The 24,885-nt window shown below is 38.9% G+C and overlaps 1 protein-coding gene across 1 annotated transcript in view; it reads right to left on the bottom strand.

Moving 5' to 3' along the window:
- Positions 1-4,087: 4,087 nt before the first annotated feature.
- The window catches only part of LOC140739232 (NEDD4 family-interacting protein 1), a 43,886-nt gene continuing 23,088 nt past the window's right edge, over positions 4,088-24,885 (bottom strand). Inside the window, exons 4-8 of the mRNA XM_073067332.1 lie at positions 20,091-20,178; positions 17,705-17,829; positions 14,098-14,164; positions 5,885-5,990; positions 4,088-4,744 (exon numbers count right to left, since the gene is read on the bottom strand). Coding sequence (XP_072923433.1) covers positions 5,887-5,990; positions 14,098-14,164; positions 17,705-17,829; positions 20,091-20,178 — 384 coding nt within the window. The 3' untranslated portion in view covers positions 4,088-4,744; positions 5,885-5,886. The remainder of the gene's footprint in view (positions 4,745-5,884; positions 5,991-14,097; positions 14,165-17,704; positions 17,830-20,090; positions 20,179-24,885) is intronic.

Here is a 24,885-nt window from a genome sequence, read left to right on the forward strand (position 1 = left end):
CTCTACCCACTTTCTTCCCCCGCACCTCTACTCTGATCAACCTTTCAAGGATGTGTTCCCCAAATTACCATTGTACACATTTTAAGTAGAACATTACAGCACAATATAGGCCTTTCGGCCCATGTTGTACTGACTTTGTAACCTATTCTGACATCCATTTATCCTTCCCTCCCACATAGCCCTCCATATATCTAATAGTCTTTTAAGTGGCCCTAATGTATATGCCTTACCATCACCCCAGGCAGCTTGTTCCATGCCCTCCCCGCTATACTTACCTCCAATATGTTAAAGTTCTGCCCCATCGTATTAGCTATTTCTACCCTGGGTGTCCACTTGATCTATGCCTCTTATCATCTTCTACATCTCTATCAAGTCATTCTCGTACCTTCACTCCAAAGAGAAAAGCCCTAACTCGCTCAACCAATCGCTTTACAATGCCAGTGATCAGAGATTGGGGTTCGATTCCTGACACTGCTTGCAAGGAGTTTGTATGTCCTCTCATGGATTTCCACTGGGTGTTCGGTTAGGGTGAGTGATTTGTGGGCACGCTATGGTGGCACTGAAAACATGTTGACACTTGAGGGGCACCCTCAGCACATCTACGATATGGTGATACATCTCACTGTATGTTTTGAGGTACATGTGACAAATAAAGCTAATCTTTAAAGTATTTCTTCTGTTAGAGGTCACAAATTCTGGATGCTGACTGACTAAATGTATTTCAAGGGTAGGACAAATTTTTGGGCCGCAGAGGAGCTAGCAGTCATAAGGAATGGTCTGGTAAAAGGAACAGAGGCAAAGGAGAAGCATGCACTACAAACCATATTACCTGCTGCATTTAAAAAAAAAGTTTTTTAAAATGAGGAAGTTAATGCAGAACAGTGATCATTTTGATCAGATGTCAGGGGTAAGTGTTTTTTTTAAACAGAGAGTGGTGAGTGTGTGGAATGGGATGCCAGCAGCAGTGGTGGAGGCGGAAACAATAGGGTCTTTTAAGAGACTCCTGGATGGCTACATGGAGCTTAGAAAAATAGAGAAAAATGGGTAAGCCTAGGTTCTCCTAAGGTAAGAACATGTTTGGTACAGCTTTGTGGGCCGAAGGGCTTGTATTGTGCTGTAGGTTTTCCATGTTTCTATGTTAACTTCAAGACAAAGTAAGTTGAGCTGAGCTTGTTCTTAAATTAAACATTTTTCATTTGTCATATTCAAATTTGGGGAGCCAAGTATTCAATGCCCTTATTATACTCAAATTCTGCACACCAAGGTGCGAACCTTTCCACCTCACAATCACTACCTGACACCCCAGCTCAATATACTTCCCAAGTTTGTATTCAGGTTAAATAATTAGCTATAGTTTCAGTCAGATTTATTTTCTTCCAGTGCTAACAGACCGAAATAAGCAGCTTAGGCTACTCTGTCGTACAGACCTACAGAAACACATGCTTCCAATAAAGCTTTTTATTCTCCACAGAGACGGTTATTATCCCAACAGGTGCACTTTGTGCTTCTCATCACTCTATCTCACTTAAGTAAAAGCTTTCTCTTGCTGTTTACATGGTGTTGATAACATGGGCTTCTCCCTAGCTATCCAGATAAGCACAAATTGTTTTAACTCCTGGGCCAGAGAATAAAACGTGAAACCATAGGTGCACAGGGGCACAAGCAGAGAACAAAAACTCCATTATCACAACTGAGCTCATACAGCATTGAAATCATCCTAAAACATTATGTCATGCATGTGCACAGCCAGATTAAAAAATAATCAGCAATACTCCATTCCCTTTCATTTTTTTTGCTGTTTATGATTAATCCAATCCATACAACCAAAAGAGCAGCGATTCAGTGTCCTGAAGAAGGGTCTCAGCCCAAAATGTCAACTGTCTAATTCTTTTCCATAGATGCTGCCCGAGTTCCTTCAGCGTTTCATGTGTGTTGCTTTAGATTTCCAGCATCTCAAGATTTTCATGTGTTATTTATTAAAATATCTAATTCTTAAAGAGTGCCTCTATAATCCATAATTTTATGTGGTTTTCTTCCATGGAATTTACCACATGCAGGTTTGGTAGTGGCATCATTGGAAGAACAAGAGGAGAAGCATTGAAATGTGCTGGAGTTTCTTATGCAAACTTTGCTGTTTTCTGAAGGCATCTTGCCAGGTGGCATGCGACCATGATTCTGGCACCTTTAGTGAGGATATTCCACAGTAGGCAAGAGCACACTGTATAAACAATCATTATTAATCAAGAACCAAGCAACCTTCACTTTAAATGTACCCAATGACTTGGCCTTCACAGCCGTCTGTGGCAATGAATTCTACAGCTTCACCACGTGCTGGCTAAAAGAAATTCCTCATCTTGATTCTAAATGGATGTCCCTCTGTTTTGAGGTTTGTGACCTCTGGTCCTGACTTCTGCTCCACATCCACATCTAGGCCTTTCAACGTTCCATAGGTCTTATTGAGATCCCTCTCTTATTCTTCTAAACTCTAGCATGTACAGGCCTAGTGCCATCAAACTCTCTCATACATTAATCCTTTCACCCCCAGGATAATTCTCGTCAACCTTCTCTGGATCCTCTCCTTCCTTAGATGAGGGGCCCCAAAACTGCTCACCAAATTCCAAGTGTGAATTAATCTTTATTACTTGTCAAAGTTTACTTCTAGGAAGGTGGCAGAAGAAGAACTAGTTAACCATGGAGAGGCTTCAATGAGCAGCATAAATTTTGCAGTAGTTAGCATATTTGGGTTTTTGTTTGTTTTGAAAACATGTTTTTCCAGAAGTAGTAAAGGCAGAAGCTTCAAAAAAATATTGACATGCTACTAGCCCATCAGAGTGAGTTTCAGGACAGGATAATACAAGATCTGAGCTGCACACCAGACTTACTTTATTTTTCAATACAGCATGCAGTAGGCCCTTCTAGCCCCTTGACCCATCTGCCCCAGCAACTCCGATTAACCCTAACCTAATCATGGGACAACTTACAATGATCAATTAACCTACCCACTACGTCTTTGGATTCCAGCTCAACCACACACTTGCAGCCCTCTTCATTCTCAATATCCAATTTAACACAACTATCAGAGCAGTAAATAGGGGCAGCAATGTTTCAGAATATTGAACTCACTTTCATTCAATTGAATGGGCCAGATTCACCAGGTACTGGTTTTTCTCCTCACTCTTGTCCAAAGTATTCTTGCTCAAACCTTGATATTGAGGGTCTTCCTTTGTGCCATAGTGATGTCAAGATGCTCGATATAAATACTGGTAAGTTGTTCCACTCTGCAAACAATGAGAGAAATCAAACCAACAAGGCTTCACACATGCATTTAGTCATGATGGATCAGTCAGTCCAATCCCCACACTAATTTTCCTTTTATAGTTCTGAGCGGGGTGGATAAAAGGTCTCAAGATTAATCTCAGTCATTGCGTCAACTTCGCAAAGCAGGAAATTGGAGTAGCCACACTACTCGACAAAGTCTTGTAGATCCAGTTAAAGTAAAAGTGAAACTTGTCAGGATTTGCCAAATCCACTGTTGGGAATATCTGGTAAATAGAATTTTTAAAAAAACAATCAGGATAAGAAATAAATTAATGTTGAAATGTGTAACAATAGAACTCTGTGTAAAAGCCAGATAATGGTGCTGGAATCCTGAGTCTTGGGCAAGATTTAATCGACATGGCTTGTGGATTGGACTCTGTAGTACACGTTATAATGCATTTTTGGTTGCTCCTGTTTTTTCTGCTGCTATCTTGTGCAATTTTGATGGAGCAGACTGGCTCTGTGGCTTGAAGTTAATGAATGTCACAGTGGTAGATTGACCTGAACAGCACATGTCTGGGCTGTTTCGATGATTTGTGGTTTGCTGTTTTACATTGTGTTTTCGCTCTCTGTTGCCATTTGCGCAATTTGTGCTTTTTTTTTGCGCATTTGGGGTTTGATGTTTTTTCGTTGAACAGGTTCCATGGTTTTCTTTTTCTTTCTTTGTTCCATGGCAATCTGTAGAAAGATGAATCTCAGTGTTGTATACTTTGATAATAAATGTACTTTGAAGACTTTGTTTCACTGAACAAGCACTGATTCTGAAAGCGCCTATATAAGTCACATTTATTAGATCTTCTGATTTATTTACAGTCATATTTTAGAATATAATAAAACCCAAAGGTACAGTCTAATACCTCTTGACAGAAAGAACAGAAAGTGCTTTAATCTGTTCTTAAAATGCAGAAGAGCCTTTCTGCAAACAATAACATTTCATCTTACCATTTTACAGAGATTGTAAGCTTCAAGAAGTACATTATTTTCAACATATCATGACCAGCATCATTTCTATGCTATGTTGTCTTTTCTTTAAAACCCACTGATGATAAAACCTTGAGGGAATAGTAAAGCAATTTTGCCCTCTATTGACCAGAAGGGCAAAGTGCATGCTAGGTAATGACTACAAATGAATAAGGCATTGTTAATACATCACAGACCAGTTGCGATAGCACTTCAACAGAAGCCACTAGAACAGTTTAATGATTACAAGTCTTCAGCATTCACTATTAAAATTGTACATCTAAAAACATAGATATGAAACACTGCCCTCACTTTCCTTTTTAATGCAGTGAAATTTCTCCCGCCCAGCCCACCCCCCACGTCCCTCCTTCTGTGTCCCAGTTGTGTCCACTTCCTGCAGGTGTCAGTTGCTAGTGAACGAGCTGCTCAACCTACGGATGCAGGAAATCACTCTCCAGGAAACCATCTGCAGCGGGGAAGAAAAAAAAAATTCCAAACTATAATGAGACCATTCTATTTTCAGTCAAAACAGGAAAAAAAAACTGCAAGAAGATTACAGCAATACCGTCAGACATGGAAGTATCCGATGCTATATAAAACAACGGAGTGAATAATCTAATACTATGAATAGATGAATGTACAACTCTCCTCCTTCCAGTCGCTTGGTGATCTTTCAGCTTAAAGCTGGCATCATTCAACATGGCATTTGATTTCAATCGCAATCAACACAACAGTTGCATTAATATAAGAAAATTCAGTATTTCATATTTATTGCTTGAACTCAAAGCAAGCACACTTCATTTCTAAAAAGAACTAGATAGAATACATAGCATATTGCAACCGAAGAAACTGAGAAGTTTTAACAGTGAACAGACAAAATCTCTTTCCAAATAAAATTTAAAAAAGGATGCCAAATTTCATTTAACAAGACCACAGAAAAAAAATTTAAAGTCAAGTTTAAAATTAAAATACTGCGGATCCTGAAAATCTAAAATAAAAGCAGGAAACAGTGGCAGAACTCAACAGGTCGCACATCTGAAGAGAAAAACACTGTTAATGTTTCAGTTTGATGACCTTTCATTTTGTCAGCAATTTGAAAGCAAATCCCAAGAACCTTGGGACTGAATTCTCTTCAAATTTCTAATGCAGAGCTTTTTGATAAAATACCACTGAAATCCAAATTCATTTAACTCTGCATGTTCACTGGTGTTTAATTTAACAACCATATGTTTAGCACATATACAGTTCCCCATTCTTCATGTGTTCTTCGGGTTAAAATTGTAATGCAATTTTCAATACAATGAAAAGGCATCCATTTTAAAACTTAACACACCCAACAAGTCAGATGGCATTGATGCAGAGAATGAACAATCAACGTTTCAAAAGAAAATTACTCAGGAGTCCTGATGAAGGATCTCGGCCTAAAACGTTGACTGTTATCTGAATCTCCATAGATGCTGCCCGATCTGCTGAGTTCCTTAAGCATTTTCTGTGTATTACTCTGGATTTCCAGCATCTGCAGGATTTCATATTTATATTTTGCAACCCAAGAGGTGGATAATAGTGCAAGGTTTTTACTGAATATTGATAAGCCACAGAACATTACCCTTAATAGATGAAAAGGACCCGAGTCCTTGGCAGAGAAGCAAAAGTATCTGGCATTTTCCGAACTTTTGCATAATTAATGAATCCGCGGAGGAAAAGCAGAAATCCTGTAAGATAGAAAGACATTAGCATGCTTGAAAAAATAACAAAACCTATGTCATTATTATTCAATGCATAATGTTATTATTGCCAAACCCTTCATTAATGTACCATTTAGCCAGTAAGTCTTCAGCTTGTACACTATTAACAAGACCCTCTATATAAATGCTGATAATTCAGAGGGCTCAAAATAAAATATTAGACACAATTCATAATAACATGCAAATACCAAGTTCACAATTTCTTCAAATGCCAAATTTTCTTTAAAATTCTAAGAAACAAATTTACAGAAATTAGATACAAAATTGCAACTGCAAGAAATACAATGGGGAAACTTATTTAAGCAGAAGGTGGTGGGTGTATGGAACAAAATCCCAGAGGATGTGTTTTAAGCAAGTACAATTAAAACATTTAAAAGACATTTTGACAGGTATATGAATGACAAGTTTAGAAGAATTTGGAGCAAATGGAGGCAAATGAGACTAATTACATGGACATGTTGGTCAGCATGAAGAGTTGGGCTGATCTATGCTGGTTTACTTGATGTATCTGCACCCAAATACTGAATCAGAGGGCATTACAAGCTGACTCATCCATTGGAACTGACATAATAGCTAATTAAGCAACAATTAGTTATGATTCAGGAGATTTTTGCCTGATAAAGCACCGCAGCTTCTTGGATGTCATTAAGTAATGGAAGGTCTTAAAAGTCAATTATTTGGACTTGGTGGCAAAGTTCAAAATAAAAGACTGGTAACAAACACCTTCTTTGTGCTTTATAAGCTTCTAACCAAACAAAAAATTTAAACTTAAGGTCAACATGAAACAAATAATAAAAAGGAAAAGTAAATGTGGATCTGAGGTACAAGTACCACATAGATCAGTACTTTGCTTCATTGATGCATTGAAAGCTTATAAAATCTACCAACAAAACAGCAGGAAGCAGCAACAACTTGCACTTAGTACATACTTATAATTAAGAAAACACCTCAAGGGACAAAAGTATAGTATAAACAATTGACACCAAGATATTTAGAAATGGTGCCCAGTATTTGCCCTTTAAGATATATTTGAGAATGTTTATGACAGAAACATTTAAGGAAGGTATTCTGGAGAAAAGGGAAATAATAGATTAATGCTCTCATGCCAGTGGAGCAGATTTTAAAAAAATTCAGTACAGCATATTATCTGACAGGAGATTAGGCCCAAAGATAGTTGCAGAAAAGGGCTGGACCAGGCCTTGGAAGGAATGAGGATTTAGTATTTAATACTGAGTGACAGATAACCAATATAAATCAGCAAGAACAGGTGGCAGGATATAAGCTGTTAAGATGATCTCACAGGAGTAGTAGTAATGAAGAGGCAACTGTGGATTACAGGTTTCAGCTGTAACAAGATGGAAGTTGGAGCCAGGTGCTACAACAAAAATGGATATAAGCTACTTTATTGAGATTACAGAGCTCTGATAATCAGTACTGGGTTAAATCACCAAGTTTTAACCTAACAGCTTGACTGAGTAGTGAGACAGAGCTATGGTAAAATCTGAATATGACAGGTTTCTATAGGGATGGAGAATGAAACTGAGGTTAGGATCCAACAGGGGCTAATAACTTTTATCACTGACGAATACAAGAGCATTCTGCACTGAAAGGGATTAAGAAACTAAATTCAAACAAGGTAGAAGAATTAGCATTAACAGATCTTAAAAAGGAGCTTGAACTATGGCAAGTTTACAACTTTCAGTGAAATTAATGACATGACAAAGGTATAACTGTGGAATATAAATCACTTCAGAGGAAATAGAGGTTTTAGTACATCACTTGGAAAGCTGTCTACAGTTCTGATTTTAATGAGAAGAATGATGTCTTTAATGCAGCAAACGAGATAACATAAAAGGTCAAGGAAATCTTTTTTTTGACAGATAACCAGAAACACTACTATTAAAGCTAATCAGACCAGTGGAACCTAGAAAACACAGTAATCTTCAAGGGGAAAAAATCATCAGCAGGTAAGATAGTTAAATAACTTCTGTAGTTCAGTTGGTGACTTACTCACTTCAAGAGCAGATTGCATCTTCAAACACCAGTCTAAAAGACCTGGGCACTAAATTTTAGGCTGAGACTGCGTTATTGTACTATAGGCCATGTTGCAGATAGAGATGGCATCTTTCGGGTACGGTATTAACACCCAGGCTTGTGTTCTTAAAATACCTCATGCATTTATGAAAGAGCAGCAGACTTCCGCTATTTCGCTTGTTTCTCTTATGTCATAAAAGGTATTATATGGATGCAAACTGATTTCATTTTAGAATATAGGATTATTAGGTGGAAGTGGATTAAAAGACATTGGTACAGTTGGATAATTGGCAGGGATAGTTGAAATACTGAGGCGTGAATTAACTGAGAGGAATTATTTCTTTTCTTTCCTATTATATGGCCTTCATCAATCATGGGATTGAGTTTAGGAGCTGAGAGGTAATGTTGCAGCTATATAGGACCCTAGTCAGACCCCACTTGGAGAACTGTGCTCGCCTCACTACAGGAGGGATGTGGAAGTCATAGAAAGGGTGCAGAGGAGATTTACAAGGATGTTGCCTGGATTGGGGAGCATGCCTTATGAGAATAGGTTAAGTGAACTTGGCCTTTTTTCCTTGAAGCGAGGGAGGATGAGTGGTAACCTGATAGAGGAGTACAAGATGAGGAGAGGCATTAATCATGTGGTTAGTTAAGAGGCTTTTTCCCCAGGGCTGAAATGGCTAGCATGAGAAGGCACAGTTTTAAGGTGCTTGGAAGTAGGTACAGAGGAGATGTCAGGGGTAAGTTGTAGTTTTTTAAGAAAAACGCAGAGTGTTGAGTGCATGGATTGGGCTGCCGATGATGGTGGTGGAAGCGGCTACGATAGGGTCTTTTAAGAGACTCCTGGACAGGTACATGGAGCTTAGAAAAATAGAGGGCTATGGGTAACCCTAGGTAATTTCTAAGGTAAGGACATGTTCGGCACAGCTTTGTGGGCCGAAGGGCCTGTATTGTGCTGTAGGCTTTCTATGTTTCTATTAATTTAGGCAAAGTAGAATTAAAATAATAAGGAAGATAGTAAGCCAAACCCCTTGGCAGCCTGATCAATTAATTAATTCATGGCTCAAATTCATCAGTGGTGCATAATCTTGAACTTTAAGAGATGGAATCTAGTGGACCACCAAGTTCCAGCAACTATACTGTGAAATCTGTGTATCAAAACTCTTTTTGGGGGACTTGGGCTTAGTAAATCTACCCAATAAAGAGGAAAAGTTTAAAAGGGAGAGATACAAGTTTCAGGTAATTATTTTAAGAAAATGCACATTGCATTCATAAATTTTTATTAAATTGTCTTAAATCATAATTCCCTAAAAAATATTTTAACTCTTAATATGTTATGACTTTTTAAAAAATTGGCTGTGAATGCCGATATCAATGCAGATGCAGTTATAGAAAGGATTTTGGCCACTGCAGGGGCATGGCTGGAAGTGAATTCCTAGAAATGGGTTTGCAACTACCAGCAGGAAGATTTTCTGTTGATGCTCTGGGAACAAAGATGCCTCTTTAAAGGAATCTAACAGAGTAAATGGAACAATGGAGATCCACGGTGTGCACCATGGATCTATGGCACTGCCACTTTAGCATTCACACCTGATATCCTTTGACTTTCTTTATGTCCAAGGATTTAAAGAAATCAGTCTTCAACATACAGTACTTAATGACTGCAAAATCGTAGTTCTCTGGTAATTTGCATTCAACTGCACCTTTTCACTTATCTTTTGCAGATTCGCAACAGTATCCTACGCGCATCCATTAGATAGCACAATTTTGCAAGTTCAACTCAGCTACTTCTGGTATTTTTCATTTTCTTCCCTGAAAATTTATGTTTGGGAACATGTTCAGGATAATGTATTTTAGTAAATAAGATTGTAAGATATAGGAGCAGAGTTACACCACTCAGCCCAATGAATCTGCTACACCATTACATCATGGCTGATTTATTCTCTCCCTAAGCCCCATTCTCCTGTCTTCTCCCTCTAACCTTTGACACCCTTACTAAACAAGAACATATCAACTTGCATGTTAAATATACCCAAATGACTTGACCTCTACAGCCATCTGTGACAATAAGTTCTAGTTTCACTACCTTCTGGCTAAAGAAAATGCTCATTTCTGTTCTAAATGCATGTCCCTCTATTTGGAGTCTCTGCCCTCTAGTCACAGACACCCCCACTAGATGAAACATCCTCTCCACATCCACTTGATCTAGGCCTTTCAATATTCAATAGGTTTCACTGAGATGTCTCCTTCTTTCTTCTAAACTCCACTGAGTATAGACCCAAAGCCATCAAACAAAGGATACAGAGGAGATTTACCAAGATGCTGCCAGGTTTAGAGAGTATGCATTATGATCAGAGATTAAGGGAGCTAGGGCTTTACTCTTTAGAGAGGAGGATGATGAGAGGAGACATGACAGAGGTGTACGAGATATTAAGAATAGATATGCGAGTGGATAGCCAGCGCCTCTTCCCCAGGGCACCGCTGCTCAATACAAGAGGACATGGCTTTAAGGTAAGGGGTGGGAAGTTCAAGGGGGATATTAGAGGAAGGTTTTTCCACTCAGAGAGTGGTTGGTACGTGGAATGCACTGCCTGAGTCAGTGGTGGAGGCAGATACACTAATGATATTTAAGAGACTACTAGACAGGTATATGTAGGAATTTAAGCTGGAGGGTTATATGGTAGGCAGGGTTTAAGGGTCGGCACAACATTGTGGGCCGAAGGGCCTGTACTGTGCTGTACTATTCTATGTTCTATGTAAACACTCCTCATATGTTAACCCATTCATTCCCAGGATCATTTTCACTAACCTCTTATGGACCCTCTCCAAAGCCGGCACATCCTTTCTAAAATATGGGGTCCAAAGTTGCTCACAATACTTCAAGTGTGGTCTGACCATTGTCTTTTATACCCTCAGCATTAGACACCTTGCTTTTATATTCTAGTCCTTTGGAAATGAATGTTAACTTTGCATCTGCCTTCCTTCCCAATGCCTCAAACCCACAAGTTAACCTTTAGAGAATCCAGAACTAGGACCCCTATTCCCTTTGCACTTCCAGTTTCTGAATTTGCTCCACATTTATTAAATAATTTACACCTTTATTCCTTCTATCAAAGTAGATGGCCACACACTTCCTAACACAGATCATTAAAGTTGGTTAGCAACATATTTTTGGCATTTATATCACTGTCAGATGGAACTATAATCTAGGAAAGTGTATGGACTTTGAAAGTAGCCTTCAGTTCCATTCATTTTAATTTGCACTACCCCAATAAATTTATTGAAACTTAAATTCAGAAAGTACCATTTTTCAGAAGACCAGGGTTGCAAACACAATTTTTAAGTAAAAGTCAGAACTGCTTGTAGCATTTAGTCTTGACACGTGTTTATGTTATTATGTTTTATTTTGCAAACTAAATTATTGCCATGTTCTCAACGTAGACAAAGCCTACTGGAATATATTAAAACCATAAATCATTAGGAATAATTGAATTGATCTTTGTCCTTTTCCTCCTTAATCCTAGCTTTGGTACATTCCACGAACATCATCTCGGATGTTGCTAAAGTAATTTAAAATGTAGATACAAAGGAGGACATCACAACTGAGCAAAATCCCAACCTACTCACCACTCTCACAGGTGGGCTTCCAACATGGTTGTTATATAATAAACAAAACCAAGATGCCAAACTCTGCTCTTAACACAAATGTCAATAAAGGAGACAATCTGAAACCTACTGCTAACATAACCATTTCTTCTGCTTTAATTAATTCACCAAAGATAATTGACTGAGGGTGCACAATAACTAGGTGTTCTAGATAAAGTTGCTCGGCCAATGGATAATTCTGTAATTTTCTAACAAGTTTTTGAGGCAAAGTTCACAGGAATAAAGTTCTCCCTACACAGTTCAAAGATATAATAAACAGTTATAAATAGTAAACAGTGCATGAAAGTACTCAAGGCAGATGAGAGTCTATCGGAGTAACATATATGCATTTTTCATGTATTTCACGAAAACTTTTGGTCATACTCATCATGCTGAACGTCACTTGCCGAGCTTTTCATTAAAAAACATTCAAAATGTTCAAACCAATCTGAATGACTGCTATCTTACAGTACTGTCACACTATATTTTGAATAAATAGTATAATGAGCCATTATAAACCTAACTGTAGAATTTATTGGCCTTCCACTACAGAACCAAAGGAAGTCAGCCTCTTTTGAGAACAAGAAATAGTTCAATATTAAGATTAATATTAATGTTATGAGTGTAAACACTTTCTGTACAGCTAACAATCTCCAGATTTAAAAAAAAATTATAATGTTAAAAATGCAATAGATTATTAACCAGGAGCAGGAGACCAGCAGCATAACACTGAAGACAACATTTTAAATAGAAGTAATGCTGAGCTCAACACTGACATCAAACTGCAATGGTCAGTATCTAATGTGCACATCTCTGTTTAATCACGTCACATATGGGAACAGATCTGTGGCTCAAAATGTTGCTCTATATTTATTTATTTAGAGATGTCGTGCGGAACAGGATCTTCCGGCCCACTGAGCCATGTTGCCCAGCAACCCACCAATTTAACCCCTGGCCTAATTACGGGACGACTTACAACGACAAATTAACCCAGTAACCAGTATGTCTACGGACTGTTGAAGGAAAGCGGAGCATCTGTAGGAAACCCACATGCAACACGAAGAACGTACAAACTTTCTTACAAAGGTTGCTGCAACTGAATTCCGAACTTCGACACCCAAGCTATTATAGCGCTGCAGTAACCACTACACAACCATGGAGTCAGTTGAAATACATTAAAAACTGAAATATTACAACCTGGAGCATACAGAAATAACACTGTTTAGGAATTTTACAAATCCTTCCTGCTAATTACCAACTAAAGGGCCACACAGACACATCAGTGTCATTGAAAGGAGACAGCAACTAAATCACTTCATCCCACTTGGGTATTTTTGTGCAGGTTTGTTTCCTTGTTGCCACCCACTCTGCACACATCACTGGCAAGACCACTATTTATTCTTCATCTCTCGTTGCCCTTCCCTGAACCGAATACAACTCCTTTACCATTTCAGATTGTGTTGAAGGCACTTATTATTTCAACTACAATAATTTAACTGGAATTAGACTGGGAAACGTTGGCAGATTTCTTTCCTCAACATTAGTGAACAGGTTGGTTTTTTTAGCATTAATGTTAAAACTTTGTTCATTGATATTACTCCAAATTTAATTACATTAATTTAAAATGACAACTGTCATGATGCAATTTAAACTTAGAACTTCAAAAATCCAAGCTCAATATCAGTACAACAACAAAAACAGTTTATAAACAGTCTCATGCTATGCTGTATGGATTCAGGTGGAACACTAAAGTATATCATTCTGGAATTAATCTAGTTCCTTAGTTCTGCAGATATATTTCACTCATCTCCCTAGACAATCCGCCACATGATCTTGTACACAGTATTCTCTGGGAAATTGATCTGTGGACTTAAAGTTACTATCTTGTATCGAGTATTCATCCTATGTACTGCAGTCCCAGGCTCATTAACATTTCTTGATTCCTCAATGTGGTTAAGATCCTCAACTTTCCTGCTAATATTACAGTAATTCTGGATGCAATTGTTAAAAGCACTGAATCAGTACCTTCGCTGACGCATGCTAACATCATCTTAACCTTTCTACATGCCAATGAACTGGCATAAACCTCAAGCTGCATCTCCTCCCTCGTCACATTCCTGGACCATATCTCCTCTTGTTCGTTTTTAATCCATACAATACACTTGAGTGGTTCATCACACAGAAGCTACTAAACTAGGGAGAATTATTGTTCTGAAGGCAAAGGAACTTATTTTTGCCATGGGAAATCTCAAGTGCACCACAGTGATTTCTAATGTAGAGAAAAAAGTTAACAAGCTAATGCGATATCAGCATCATCCAAACCTTGCAATGCCTGTGTTTACAAATGATCAAAGTATTATTTTCTTCTTAAAATAAAGGGAAATCAGACACTTACCCAGCACCAAGAAAACCCACCAGAGCCAGTACTGACCATCAAAGTATCCAGGAAAGTAAGTAGAGAACTGAAAATAAAAGTTTATTTTTACACAGTGGCCACAGATGAAACAGAATATGTTAATTTATACCTTTAATTATAGTTCTGCTGATTTTAAATGAACACATCAATAATAATTTGAGGGATCAAATAGCCACCTCATTATCTTCAACAGGACAAGTAGAAAAGTGAGAGACTGTTCAACACACTAAGCTCATTCCTCTATAGAAATCAAGCTCTTCTCAAGTCGCATTGATTTTCTACACCACAGTAATAACTGCACTATAAAGAGCTTTGGGAGTTTTCTTTAGCATTTACCCAGAAATTCTGACTATTTCAAAGACTACAAGGACACTTAAGCCTCTTAAGACTTCAGATAGAGAAGGAGAAAGGGAAACTTTGAACCATGCCAGCACAGGAACCTGTATGGCACAGAACCACAAAGTGAGCTGGAACATATTAAAGACTGTCAAGAAACAGACTAGTTATACTCAATGCTACCAGAGCAGTATAGCTTTAACAGTTCTGATCTTCAACTTGTTAGTTTTTTATATTTTGCTTTATGCCATAAGTTATTTTATTTTAGGAAATCTAACTGTTAATAATCTAAGATCCATTTAAGCATTAGAATTACCTGCAACAGAAATATTGCGCAATAAATAATCTAATACCGTGAAACCCTTGAAGATCTTGTATCTGCCAGAGGACAAATTCTCTTCTCATTCCTACATCAGAGAGGAGGTACACACTCAACATATCAGAAATATCTTCTTCCCCTCCGCCATCAGATTTCTGAATGCACAACTAATCCATGAACACTACCTCACAAATTTTGCTCTCTTTTTGCACTACCCTTTTCTTATTGCAATTTTTTGTATTTTTTTATTATTGCACTGTTCTAGCCAGGGGAGACCGCATTGGGCCGGAGGCTATTCCCCATGGAAGGCTACATCTCAGTGGATGAAGACTGCATGAAGGACTGCGTTCAACCTGTTGCTCTCCTTGATGCTGACGGAGGATGTTTTCAAAATTCCTAGACATATGTGAACATTGAAGTGGACCGTAGCTTACATTGGCCTCCTCTTTTGTGCTTTCTTTCTTGCTGCTAACTGGGAGGTGGGCATTATGTTACTTTTTTGGGTGAGAGAGGGGTTGGGTGTTTGATGTTACTGTTGCTGTTACTGTTTTTCATGCGAGTGAAAGTTTGATTAAAAGGATGTCAGAAGTCTGAATCAATTCCTGCCTGGTATGGAAACATCAATGCCTTTGAACAGAAAATCCTACAAAAAGGTAGGGGATACAGCCCAGTCCATCACAGGTAAAGCCCTCTCCACGGAGCACTGTTGCAGGAAAGCAGCATCTGTCATCAGGGACTCCACCACCCATGTCATGCTCTCTTCTCACTCATGCCATCAGGAAGATACAGGAGCCTCAGGACCTACACAAACACCCCCCACAAGGTTCAAGAAGAGTTATTACCCCTCAACCAATAGGCTCTTCACTCAGCTTCACTTGCCCCATCACTGAACTGATCCCACAATCTATGGACTCACTTTCAAGGACTTTTCATCTCATGTTCTTGATATTTATTGCTTAATTATTTATTATTGTTACTTTCTTTTTGTATTGGCACTGTTTGTTGTCTTTCCAAAAGTGGTTGAATGCCCAAACTGTTACAGTCTTTCATTGATTCTATTATAGTTATTATTCTATCCTGGATTTATTCATTATATTTTCTTCTTTTTGTATTTGCATACTGGTACCCACACTGTTGCTGTGGTCTTTTTTTGATTCGATTATAGTTATTGGATTTACAGAGTATGTCCATAAATCTTAGGGTAGAAAATGGTGACTTACATGTACTTTGATAATAAATTTGAGTTTTGAACTTTGAAATGAAGACTGAATGCTGTAGACACACATCTAGTCAAGCAGCATCTGTGAAAGTGCATCTATGGAAAAGAGTATAGTTGACGTTTGGGGCTGAAACCCTTTATCATGACTGGAACAAAAGATGAGGAGTCAGAGTAAGAAAGTGAGGGGAGGGGAGGAAGAACCACAAGGTGATTGGTGAAACCAGAAAGGGGGTGGGTGGGGGAAGAGGTGAAGTAAAGAGCTTAAGGTGATTGGTGAGAGAGATACAGGACTGGAGAAGGGAGAATCTGATAGGTGAAGCAAGAAAACCATGGAAGAAAGAAAAGGGAGAGGAGCACTCAATTCCTCCGTCTCTGCCACATCTCCTCTCAGGATGAGGCTTTTCATTCCAGAACCAAGATGGCCTCCTTTTTCTTCAAAGAAAGGGGTTTTCCTTCCTTCATCAACGCTGCCTTAAACTGCATCGCTTCCGTTTCACGCAGATTTGCCCTCAACCCATCCTCAAACCATCCCACCAGGGACAGGGTTCCTCTTGCCCTCACCTATCACCCCACCATCCTCTGCGTCCAGCACATGATTCTCTGTAATTTCTGTCATCTTCAGCGGGATCCCACTACCAAGCACATCCCCCCCCCCCCCCCCCAATCACTTTCTGCTTTTGGCAGGGATCACCCCCTGGGTGATTCCTTTGCCCATTTGTCCCTTCCCACTGATCTATCTCCTGGCACTTATCCTTGCAAGTGGAACAATTATTACATCTGCCCCTACACCTCCTCCCTCACTACCATTCAGGGCCCCAAACAGTCCTTCCAGGTGAGGCGACACTTCACCTTTGAGTCTGTATGGGTCACCTACTGTATCTGGTGCTCCCGGTGTGGCCTATATATCGGTGAGACCTGGCACAGATTGGGAGACCAAGCAATGCACACAAAATGCTGGAGGAACTCAGTAGGCCAGGCAGCATCTAAGGAAAAAAAACAGCTAACGTTTTAAGCCGAGACCTTTTGGCAGGACTGGAGGAAAAAAAAGATGAGGTGAAACCGGGCGGGGGAGAGATGAAGTAAAGGGCTGGAAAGTTGATTGATGATTCATTCCCCCCTCCCGGTTTCACTTATCACCTTGTGGAAACAGATAAGACAGCAACATTTTAGAGGCACTTTGACACATGAAGAGACGGGCAAGAAGGACATAGGCCATGCACGGGTAAATGGAATTTATTTAACTTGGCATCATAGTCAGTACAGACATTGTGGGGCGAAGGATTGATTCTAGCTGTACTGTTCTTTGTTCTATGTTTCAAGTACTTTTTAGGCTGCACGCAAGATTTCAGTCATAAAAATAGTTCAAGTACTGGAACATTATTTTGAAATAATGCAACTTTGATTGTGATTTCTTCTTGTGAAAGCATTTCTTTCAAAGAAATTGGCATTTCATTGTGCCAAGGCTGAAATTTTCCAATTGAATGGGAAATGGCATTCATAGTGTGAACGTCATAACACTGTGTAAACATACATCAAACTCAGTTAGGTGCCATGATTTGGCAACAAGAAGCTGATTTATAACACTTTATAAAATACTGGATGGTCACAAAAACACAAGATGTGAATGTAATTTAAAGAACATCTTGCTACGATTCTATTATATCTTCAGTAACAACATTGGAAAATACAACATGGGGAATCATTTCACCTACCCGAACAATGAGGATCCACTTAATCAGGGAGAGACCAAATCCAGAGATGGCCCCATACCTGCCAGCAGCTGAAGTGGTCAAGCAAAATGATAAGAAGAAACCAATCCAGTTGAAGAGGAATGCCACTAGGAAAGAATGGAAAAGGAAGACGAATGTCATAACATTTGATTTTGCTTCTTGTGACTTCTCTGGTCTTCATAGACTGCACCCCATAATCTATCCTCCCCAAGGTGAATACACCAAGTTCTGGTACCTAGACTTTTAAATGCCTTGAGACCCATTCAAAACATTAAACAATTCTGACCACAGGTCTACTTTAATTTGACCCTGAACCACCAGAAACTTCGAACAACTTCGAAACCAGCCCCCTATAGTGGGCGAAGTCTAGAACCAGAAGGTACAGCCTCAGAACAGAAGGATGTCCCTTTAGAACAGAGATGAGGAGAAATTTCTTTATCCAGAGAGTAGCATATCTGTGGAATTCACTGTCACAGACTGCTGAGGAGCACTGGTCATTGGGTATATTTAAAGCGGAGGTTGATAGGTTCTTGATTAGTAAGGGTGTCAAGGGTTACAAGGGAAAGGCTGTAGATTGGGGTTGAAAAGGATAATAAATCAGCCATGATAGAATGGTGGAGTAGAGTCAATGGACTGAATGGCTTAATTCTGCTCTTGGGTCTTATGAAACAGGGTCACCAACCAAAGTAAAAGGGTGACTGTGGCATTTTCTGCAATCCTTACGCATCCACTATATATTGAAGCTGGAATTATAGTGTGGCCACTTCGTCACTTGGAAAAGGGACATCTAATTCTTTCCATAATTTTAGGGAATTAATACATGATGCAGAAACCACAGAAACTGCCACTGACTGCTGTTAAGAATTTGTAATGGTGACCCACTTGCTCTATTGTAAAACAATGTGCCGATGCTTTTGGATTCAAGACAATGTAGGTGACCCAGACTGTCATTAATGCACAATAATTTACCCTATCCATTTTCTCCTATGAAATGAGAAAGGAGATTTTACAAGAGAGAGAACTTACTGATGAAATCAATGAAAAGGGAAGGAGTATACCAATGTTGACTGAGAAATTGGTTATTGATTGGAAAGCCAAGAGTGTAAGTAAATTGATCATTCTTGGATTAGTAGGCAGTGAGTTGTGCTTGGGCTGATTTGGTCACAATTATCTCAGTAATTTGGCTGGGACCAAATTTTGAACTTAGGTAGTGATACAAAATTAGGTGCGATAAAACACAAGAGGCTTCAAGGGGATAAAGATCATCTCCAGCTTATGAACGCTCGAATTATGCAGTTTTAGACCAACTGCTGCAGGTATCCTCTGTTGGGAACTCTATGTACATATTCAAAATGTTTTGTTACCACCTTATGAATTCTTTGTAACCTGAACTGTTCACAGGAACAGAACCCCACCATAACCTGGGAAGGACCTTTAAGATGAGAGAGTTGAACAAAGATTCCCAAGGCTGGCACCAGCAGGTTGGATTAGGTTTGTGGTAGAAATTAATGAGTATACTAGGTCTGTATTTCCCAGAGATAAGAAGAATGAAAGAAGATCATTGAAACAAATTCTCACAAGGCTTGCCAGACTTGATACAAAAAGAATCCCTAACAAAGGAGTCTGCAACCAGGTATCAGTCTCAAAATAAGGAACAGGCTGTTTAGGACTGAAAAGAGGAGGAATGCAAAGTGTAATGAATATTTGGACTTCTTTTTCAGATGACTGTGGGGGCTCATTTCCTGAGGTAATTCAAAATATTAAGGGAATCAGAGAATATGAGGAGAATGCATGAAAATGGCACTGAGATGGAAGATGAGCCATGATTTTTATGCAAGATGGAGCAAATTCAAAGGATCAGATGGCCCTTTATGCTGTTATGTTGATCAGATCTGGGTTTGATCTGTGATTCAAAGCAACTTCATGTCTGTTTCACCTATATGTGTGCAGGAATTCACGTCTCTGATGTTAAACCACTTCAATAACTTGCACATGATGGTGAAAGACTATTTTACAGATCTCTTCTATTCCAGACCCAAAAAAACATTCATCCAGGAATACCGGTAAAAGAGTGCAGTATCAAAAACCTGCAATGCCAAATAAGATTCACACAAATATTAATTTCTTAATGAATGCAACTAATTAATAGGGCTCTAATTCATTATCAGTATAATTGCAAAGAGTTTTTTTGGCAATTATTCTATCAAATTGCAGAAGTACCATTGAAGTATTATGTGACAATGCACAATGCCTTTGCTTTACATAATGCACTGTCCACTCTGTATGGGGAATACCCCTTGCTGGCAAATAACTTAAAACCTTCAGACATGTTTAGTTTTGTATAAATATAAATCAAAATCATCCTTACTGAAAAATGTCAGCATGAATATACCATCATTCCCTATCCTCAGTTGGTCTGCATCATCAAAGTCATCCCTTCCTGAAAAGTCATCATCCTGTTGGGCAAAAAAAAAAACATTTTTAGGTTTGTTCTCTTTTTGAAGGATTCAAAATTTGCAAACAACAACCACACGATAAATTTAATCAAGAATCTCACATCTGAAGTGTTAAACATTTCTCTTTCCACACATGCTGTCTGATCTACAGAGTATTTCCAGCATTTTCTGTTTACAATAACATCATAATGGGCACCATGGTAGCATAGCAGTTAGCATGACGTTAGTGGAGTTCAGAGAGTTCCAGAGTTCAGAGTTCAATTCTGGCATGGTTCTGTACAGAGTCTCTTAAGTCCTTCCCATGGAATGCATGGGTTTTCTCAGGGTGCTCCGGTTTCCTCCTGCAGTCCAAGGATGTACCCGGTAGGTTAACTGGCTGTTGCAAATTGTCCCCTGATTAGATTAGGGTTAATTGGGGTTGTGGGGTTGTTGGGGAGGTCAGGGTCAAAGGGCCAGAGGGGCCTACTCCACGCTGTATCACTAAATAAATAAAAATGCAGAAATTTCACCATCATTCTACTTGGTATAACTTCTTGACCTGACATCAGTTCTCTGACCAACACCTGCTGCTTGTTCTCTTTCAGGCATTTGCCCTCTTTCAGCCAATTAACCTGCCAACCTGTCCATCTTTGACGGATGGGAGGAAACAAGAGCACCTGGCAGAAGCTCACGCAGTTATGTGAAGAGCATGAAAACTCCACACAAAGAGCACTGGAGGTCAGTACTGTACTGCGACTGTGTCTCTCAGACAGGAGCTCTATAAACCACGCCGCTTTCTCAATAAGCCATTTGGATACCCACCAAGAAACCTTATGGCCCAGCAGCAGTTTGATTTCCTCATACAGGCCTCTTGGAAAACAATATAAAAAGGACTCCCCAACACACGCAGAACTCATCTTATTACAATCAAGAAGAATAATCGAGGATCAACCCCTTTGAGACAGGGTTTGTAACCTTTTATCAGGGTTCTTTAATATACTTTACATATTGAACAATTAATTCAAGTTGTGCACCCATTATTGATGCAAGATCATTTATAGTTCTTTTGGTTTGTATTTTTGAGCCATTTTTCCAACAATAGCTCAGCTAAAAGGTGGCAATGGCATAATTAGTAGAGTTGTTGTCTTGCAGCTCCAGTGACCTGGTTCAGTCTTCACCTCAGTGCTGTCTTTGTGGAGTTTGTACATTTTTCCTGTGATTGCACTGGTTTCCACCAAGTGTTCCCATTTCTTCCGTTTGACAAAGATGTACAGGTTGGTAGGTTAACTGGTCACCAACAGCTCTCCACAAGGCAACAGGGTTGAGGTACATCTCTACCAAAGAAGGTGCAAGTCCTTCCGCTAACCTGCAAGTCACCCTTGGGCAAGGAGTAGCACCTACTTAGCCACCACCTCCCCAATCAGGGCCACGTGAAGCCATGACAGTAGGCGGTAAATGGTCGTATGAGTAGCTGATGCATGTCACAAGCACTGATGCCAGGTTCTATGAAGAATATTGATAATAGTCCATGTCACCCATCTTGTGAAGACACTGCCCAGAGGCAATGGCTAAGTACTTCTGTAGAAGAAAATGCCAAGAATAATCATGGTCAAGACCATGACTGTCCATGTAATAAAACATGGCACATAATGAATGAAAAGCTGCCCATAGCGCCAGTCAGATGGGAGCTAGGGACAAATTAGTGGGGAAATGTGGTTGTTCTAGTAGCCAGCATAGATTCAATGGGATAAATAGCCTCCATGTATATCAAAAGGAAAGATGAAATATGTATGCATTCACTAAATTTTTCATGGTGACTGCCAACATTTCTGAAAAATTAGTTTCATATCTTTCACCTTGAACTTCCATGCAACTGAAGCTATGTTATTTACAGGTAACACTTACGGGAAGTGATCAATTAGGTTCAATAAAAACAGAGAATTCCAGAAATACTCAACAGGTCATTTATGTTTTTGTAACAATTATATTCATTAGTTTTAACTTCGATCTTCTTCTGAATGTTATATTACCTTTCTGCAGTGTGCTACAGGGCACTTCTTTAATACATGTCACATTAGTCCTTATCAGGTAACAACGTTAATATTTACATACTTAAATGGACAAAAAAACTTGGAAGGATTTACAAAACATGCAGTCATGGATAACAGGAGATGTCAAGTTGCTGAATACTGCTTGTACATATAAAACCACAGAGATTAAACTTGTTTGGAACTGGAGATACTAGGGAAGATGAGACAATGTCACAATTGCTGATAGTTTTTAAAAAAGTGATTCTGGGTAAAATTTATTACTGTGAATTCACATTGATTCCCCAGTCTATAAAATGATTTAAATAGAGCTCTTGCCACAAGTTGTGCCAAAAAGCAGAAATAAAAATTTGGAAAATTATTGTTAGATTTTGAATGGCAGAGAAAACAAATGTTAAAAGTGTACACAAAATATGTTGGGCTGTGCTTGAATGTTAAATCCTCATCTGAAACAGTACAGTGAAAAACTCAGATGATTGCATTTCTGGAAGTTCTTGGAATGGAATATTTAAGTTGCTACTGAAATTTGACTTAAGGGAAAGAACTGTAAGATTCCTGATTATGGGGTTTACAGAGGAGCCACAGTAGGAGATGAAATCAGGAATGAAACTGACAATATGAGCTAAAGAAACAAAGCATTTAATGATCAGTAAATGAGAATTTATGGTTTGAACTAAAGAATAAACAAAAGATACAATCACATTTTGGGATTACATTATAGACCAAACAATCTGAAGGAGACAGACGACAAACTGGATATAGATTAAGACAAGCACAAAGCATAAGGGAAGTAATGGAGGAAGATTTCAATAACCCAAATGTTAATCAGAAATTGTGCAAAAGGTCATAAGATTTGTAAACTGCATGCGAGGAAGCCATTTTTTCCAGGTAGTATGTAGCAAGTACACAACAGGTGCTATTCAGACTTAGTTTTGGGGAATGAAGCTGAACAGGTTGAGGGCATTTTAATGCAAATTGTTGTTCCCTGGTAGGGTTCATAATTCAGTAAGATTTACCATAGTTTGTAAAAAAAACACTACTCACACAAACTAGGCTTTCACTAGTGACTCTGTACATTTGCTACCTTGGGAAAACAGCTGATGTTTTCTTCCCTGCCATCTCATTGGTCCAAGGATATAAAAGCTTTAGAGTACAGACCACCAGGACAACTTCTATCCTGCTCTTATCAGACTCCATATGCTCAATGATGAATTCAATCTCACAGTTTACCTCATGGAGGGATATGGGCTGGGTGCAGGTCAGTGGGACTAGGCAGAAAAATGGTTCGGCACAGCCAAAGAGGGCCGGTACAGGTCAGTGGGACTAGGCAGAAAAATGGTTCAGCACAGCCAAAGAGGGCCAAAAGGCCTGTTTCTGTGCTTACACATCATTCGTCTAACTGCACTGCCTAATTCTCTGCAATTGTAATATTATATTCCGCATTCTACTTTCTTTAAATACCTCGATGTACTTATGCATGGAATGATCTGTCTGGATAGTATACAAACCTCTTCACTGTATTTCAGTACATGTGACAATAATAAATTAATTACAAAAGGACAAAACTAAAGCAGGTTCTCAAATAAAGCAAAGCCAACTTTACTATACTGAGAAGTGATTTAGCCAAAGTAGTTAGGCATTGTTAATCAGATTTTCGCAAAATTTTTGATCGGGTCCTATACGCAAACCAGTTTAAAAAGTTAAAATCACAAGTGATCCATGGGAGGGAGAGTAGCAAGTTTTACTCTGATAAGGAAACAGACCAGGTGCTGTTTGGAAAAACATTACAAAAGGGATTCCAGAGGTCATCACTCAAATCTTCTAAAGACTCCATTTCTTCTTATCTTCCCTTTGCATAATTTCCATTCTATAATTGAGAGGGCTCGTAACTGCATCAGCTTCACCTCCCATGTTTTCACCCCCCCCTTCTTACTCATAAGGATAAAATTTCCCTCATCCTCACCTTCCACTCCAGTAACCTCCATATTCCACAAATCATCCTCTAATCTGCCAGCTAACATATCTTCCTTTCATTTTCAACATTCCAAAGGGATTGTTACTGCTAACTCTCAGATTCTTGCTTCCATTCATTACCAACCTTTCTGTTGACATTTTTTCCCCATGGAACTGTAAGGAATGCAGCATCTGCTCTTTTATCTTTTCACTTTCCACCCTGGGACCAAAGCTCTAATTTCCAGGTGAAACAGCTATTTACTTGTTCTTCATTCAACTTAGTATACTGCTTGTGCTGTTCACAATGTGACCTTCATGAAAATGAAGAATCTACATGCAGACCGATGAATACTTGGCAAAACATCCCTGTTCTGTGCACATGGCTAGTCAAGTTACGTTTACTTTCACTTCAGTTTTCCATCGCAGTTCTCTGTCTTTGACTTCCTACACTGTACAAATGAAGCCCAACATAAAAATCAAATAACAGCACCTCATCCACTGTTGAGACTTATTGAGGCCTTTGAAATGTCATGCTAAATTCAAAGAGTACAATGTTAGGGAAATTTAAATTCAATTTTAGGAGCTCAAGAGGATGATTTAAATGGCAGTCACAAAAATAAAGTCAATACTGAATTAATCACCTATGAATCAATAAAACAGTAATGAGGCTGACTCTTGTATACATTGACTCACTACCTCATTTCAAGATGGCCATAACTAATTCATG

The sequence above is a fragment of the Hemitrygon akajei genome, chromosome 15 (assembly GCF_048418815.1).
Source record: "Hemitrygon akajei chromosome 15, sHemAka1.3, whole genome shotgun sequence".
Lineage (NCBI taxonomy): Eukaryota > Metazoa > Chordata > Chondrichthyes > Myliobatiformes > Dasyatidae > Hemitrygon > Hemitrygon akajei.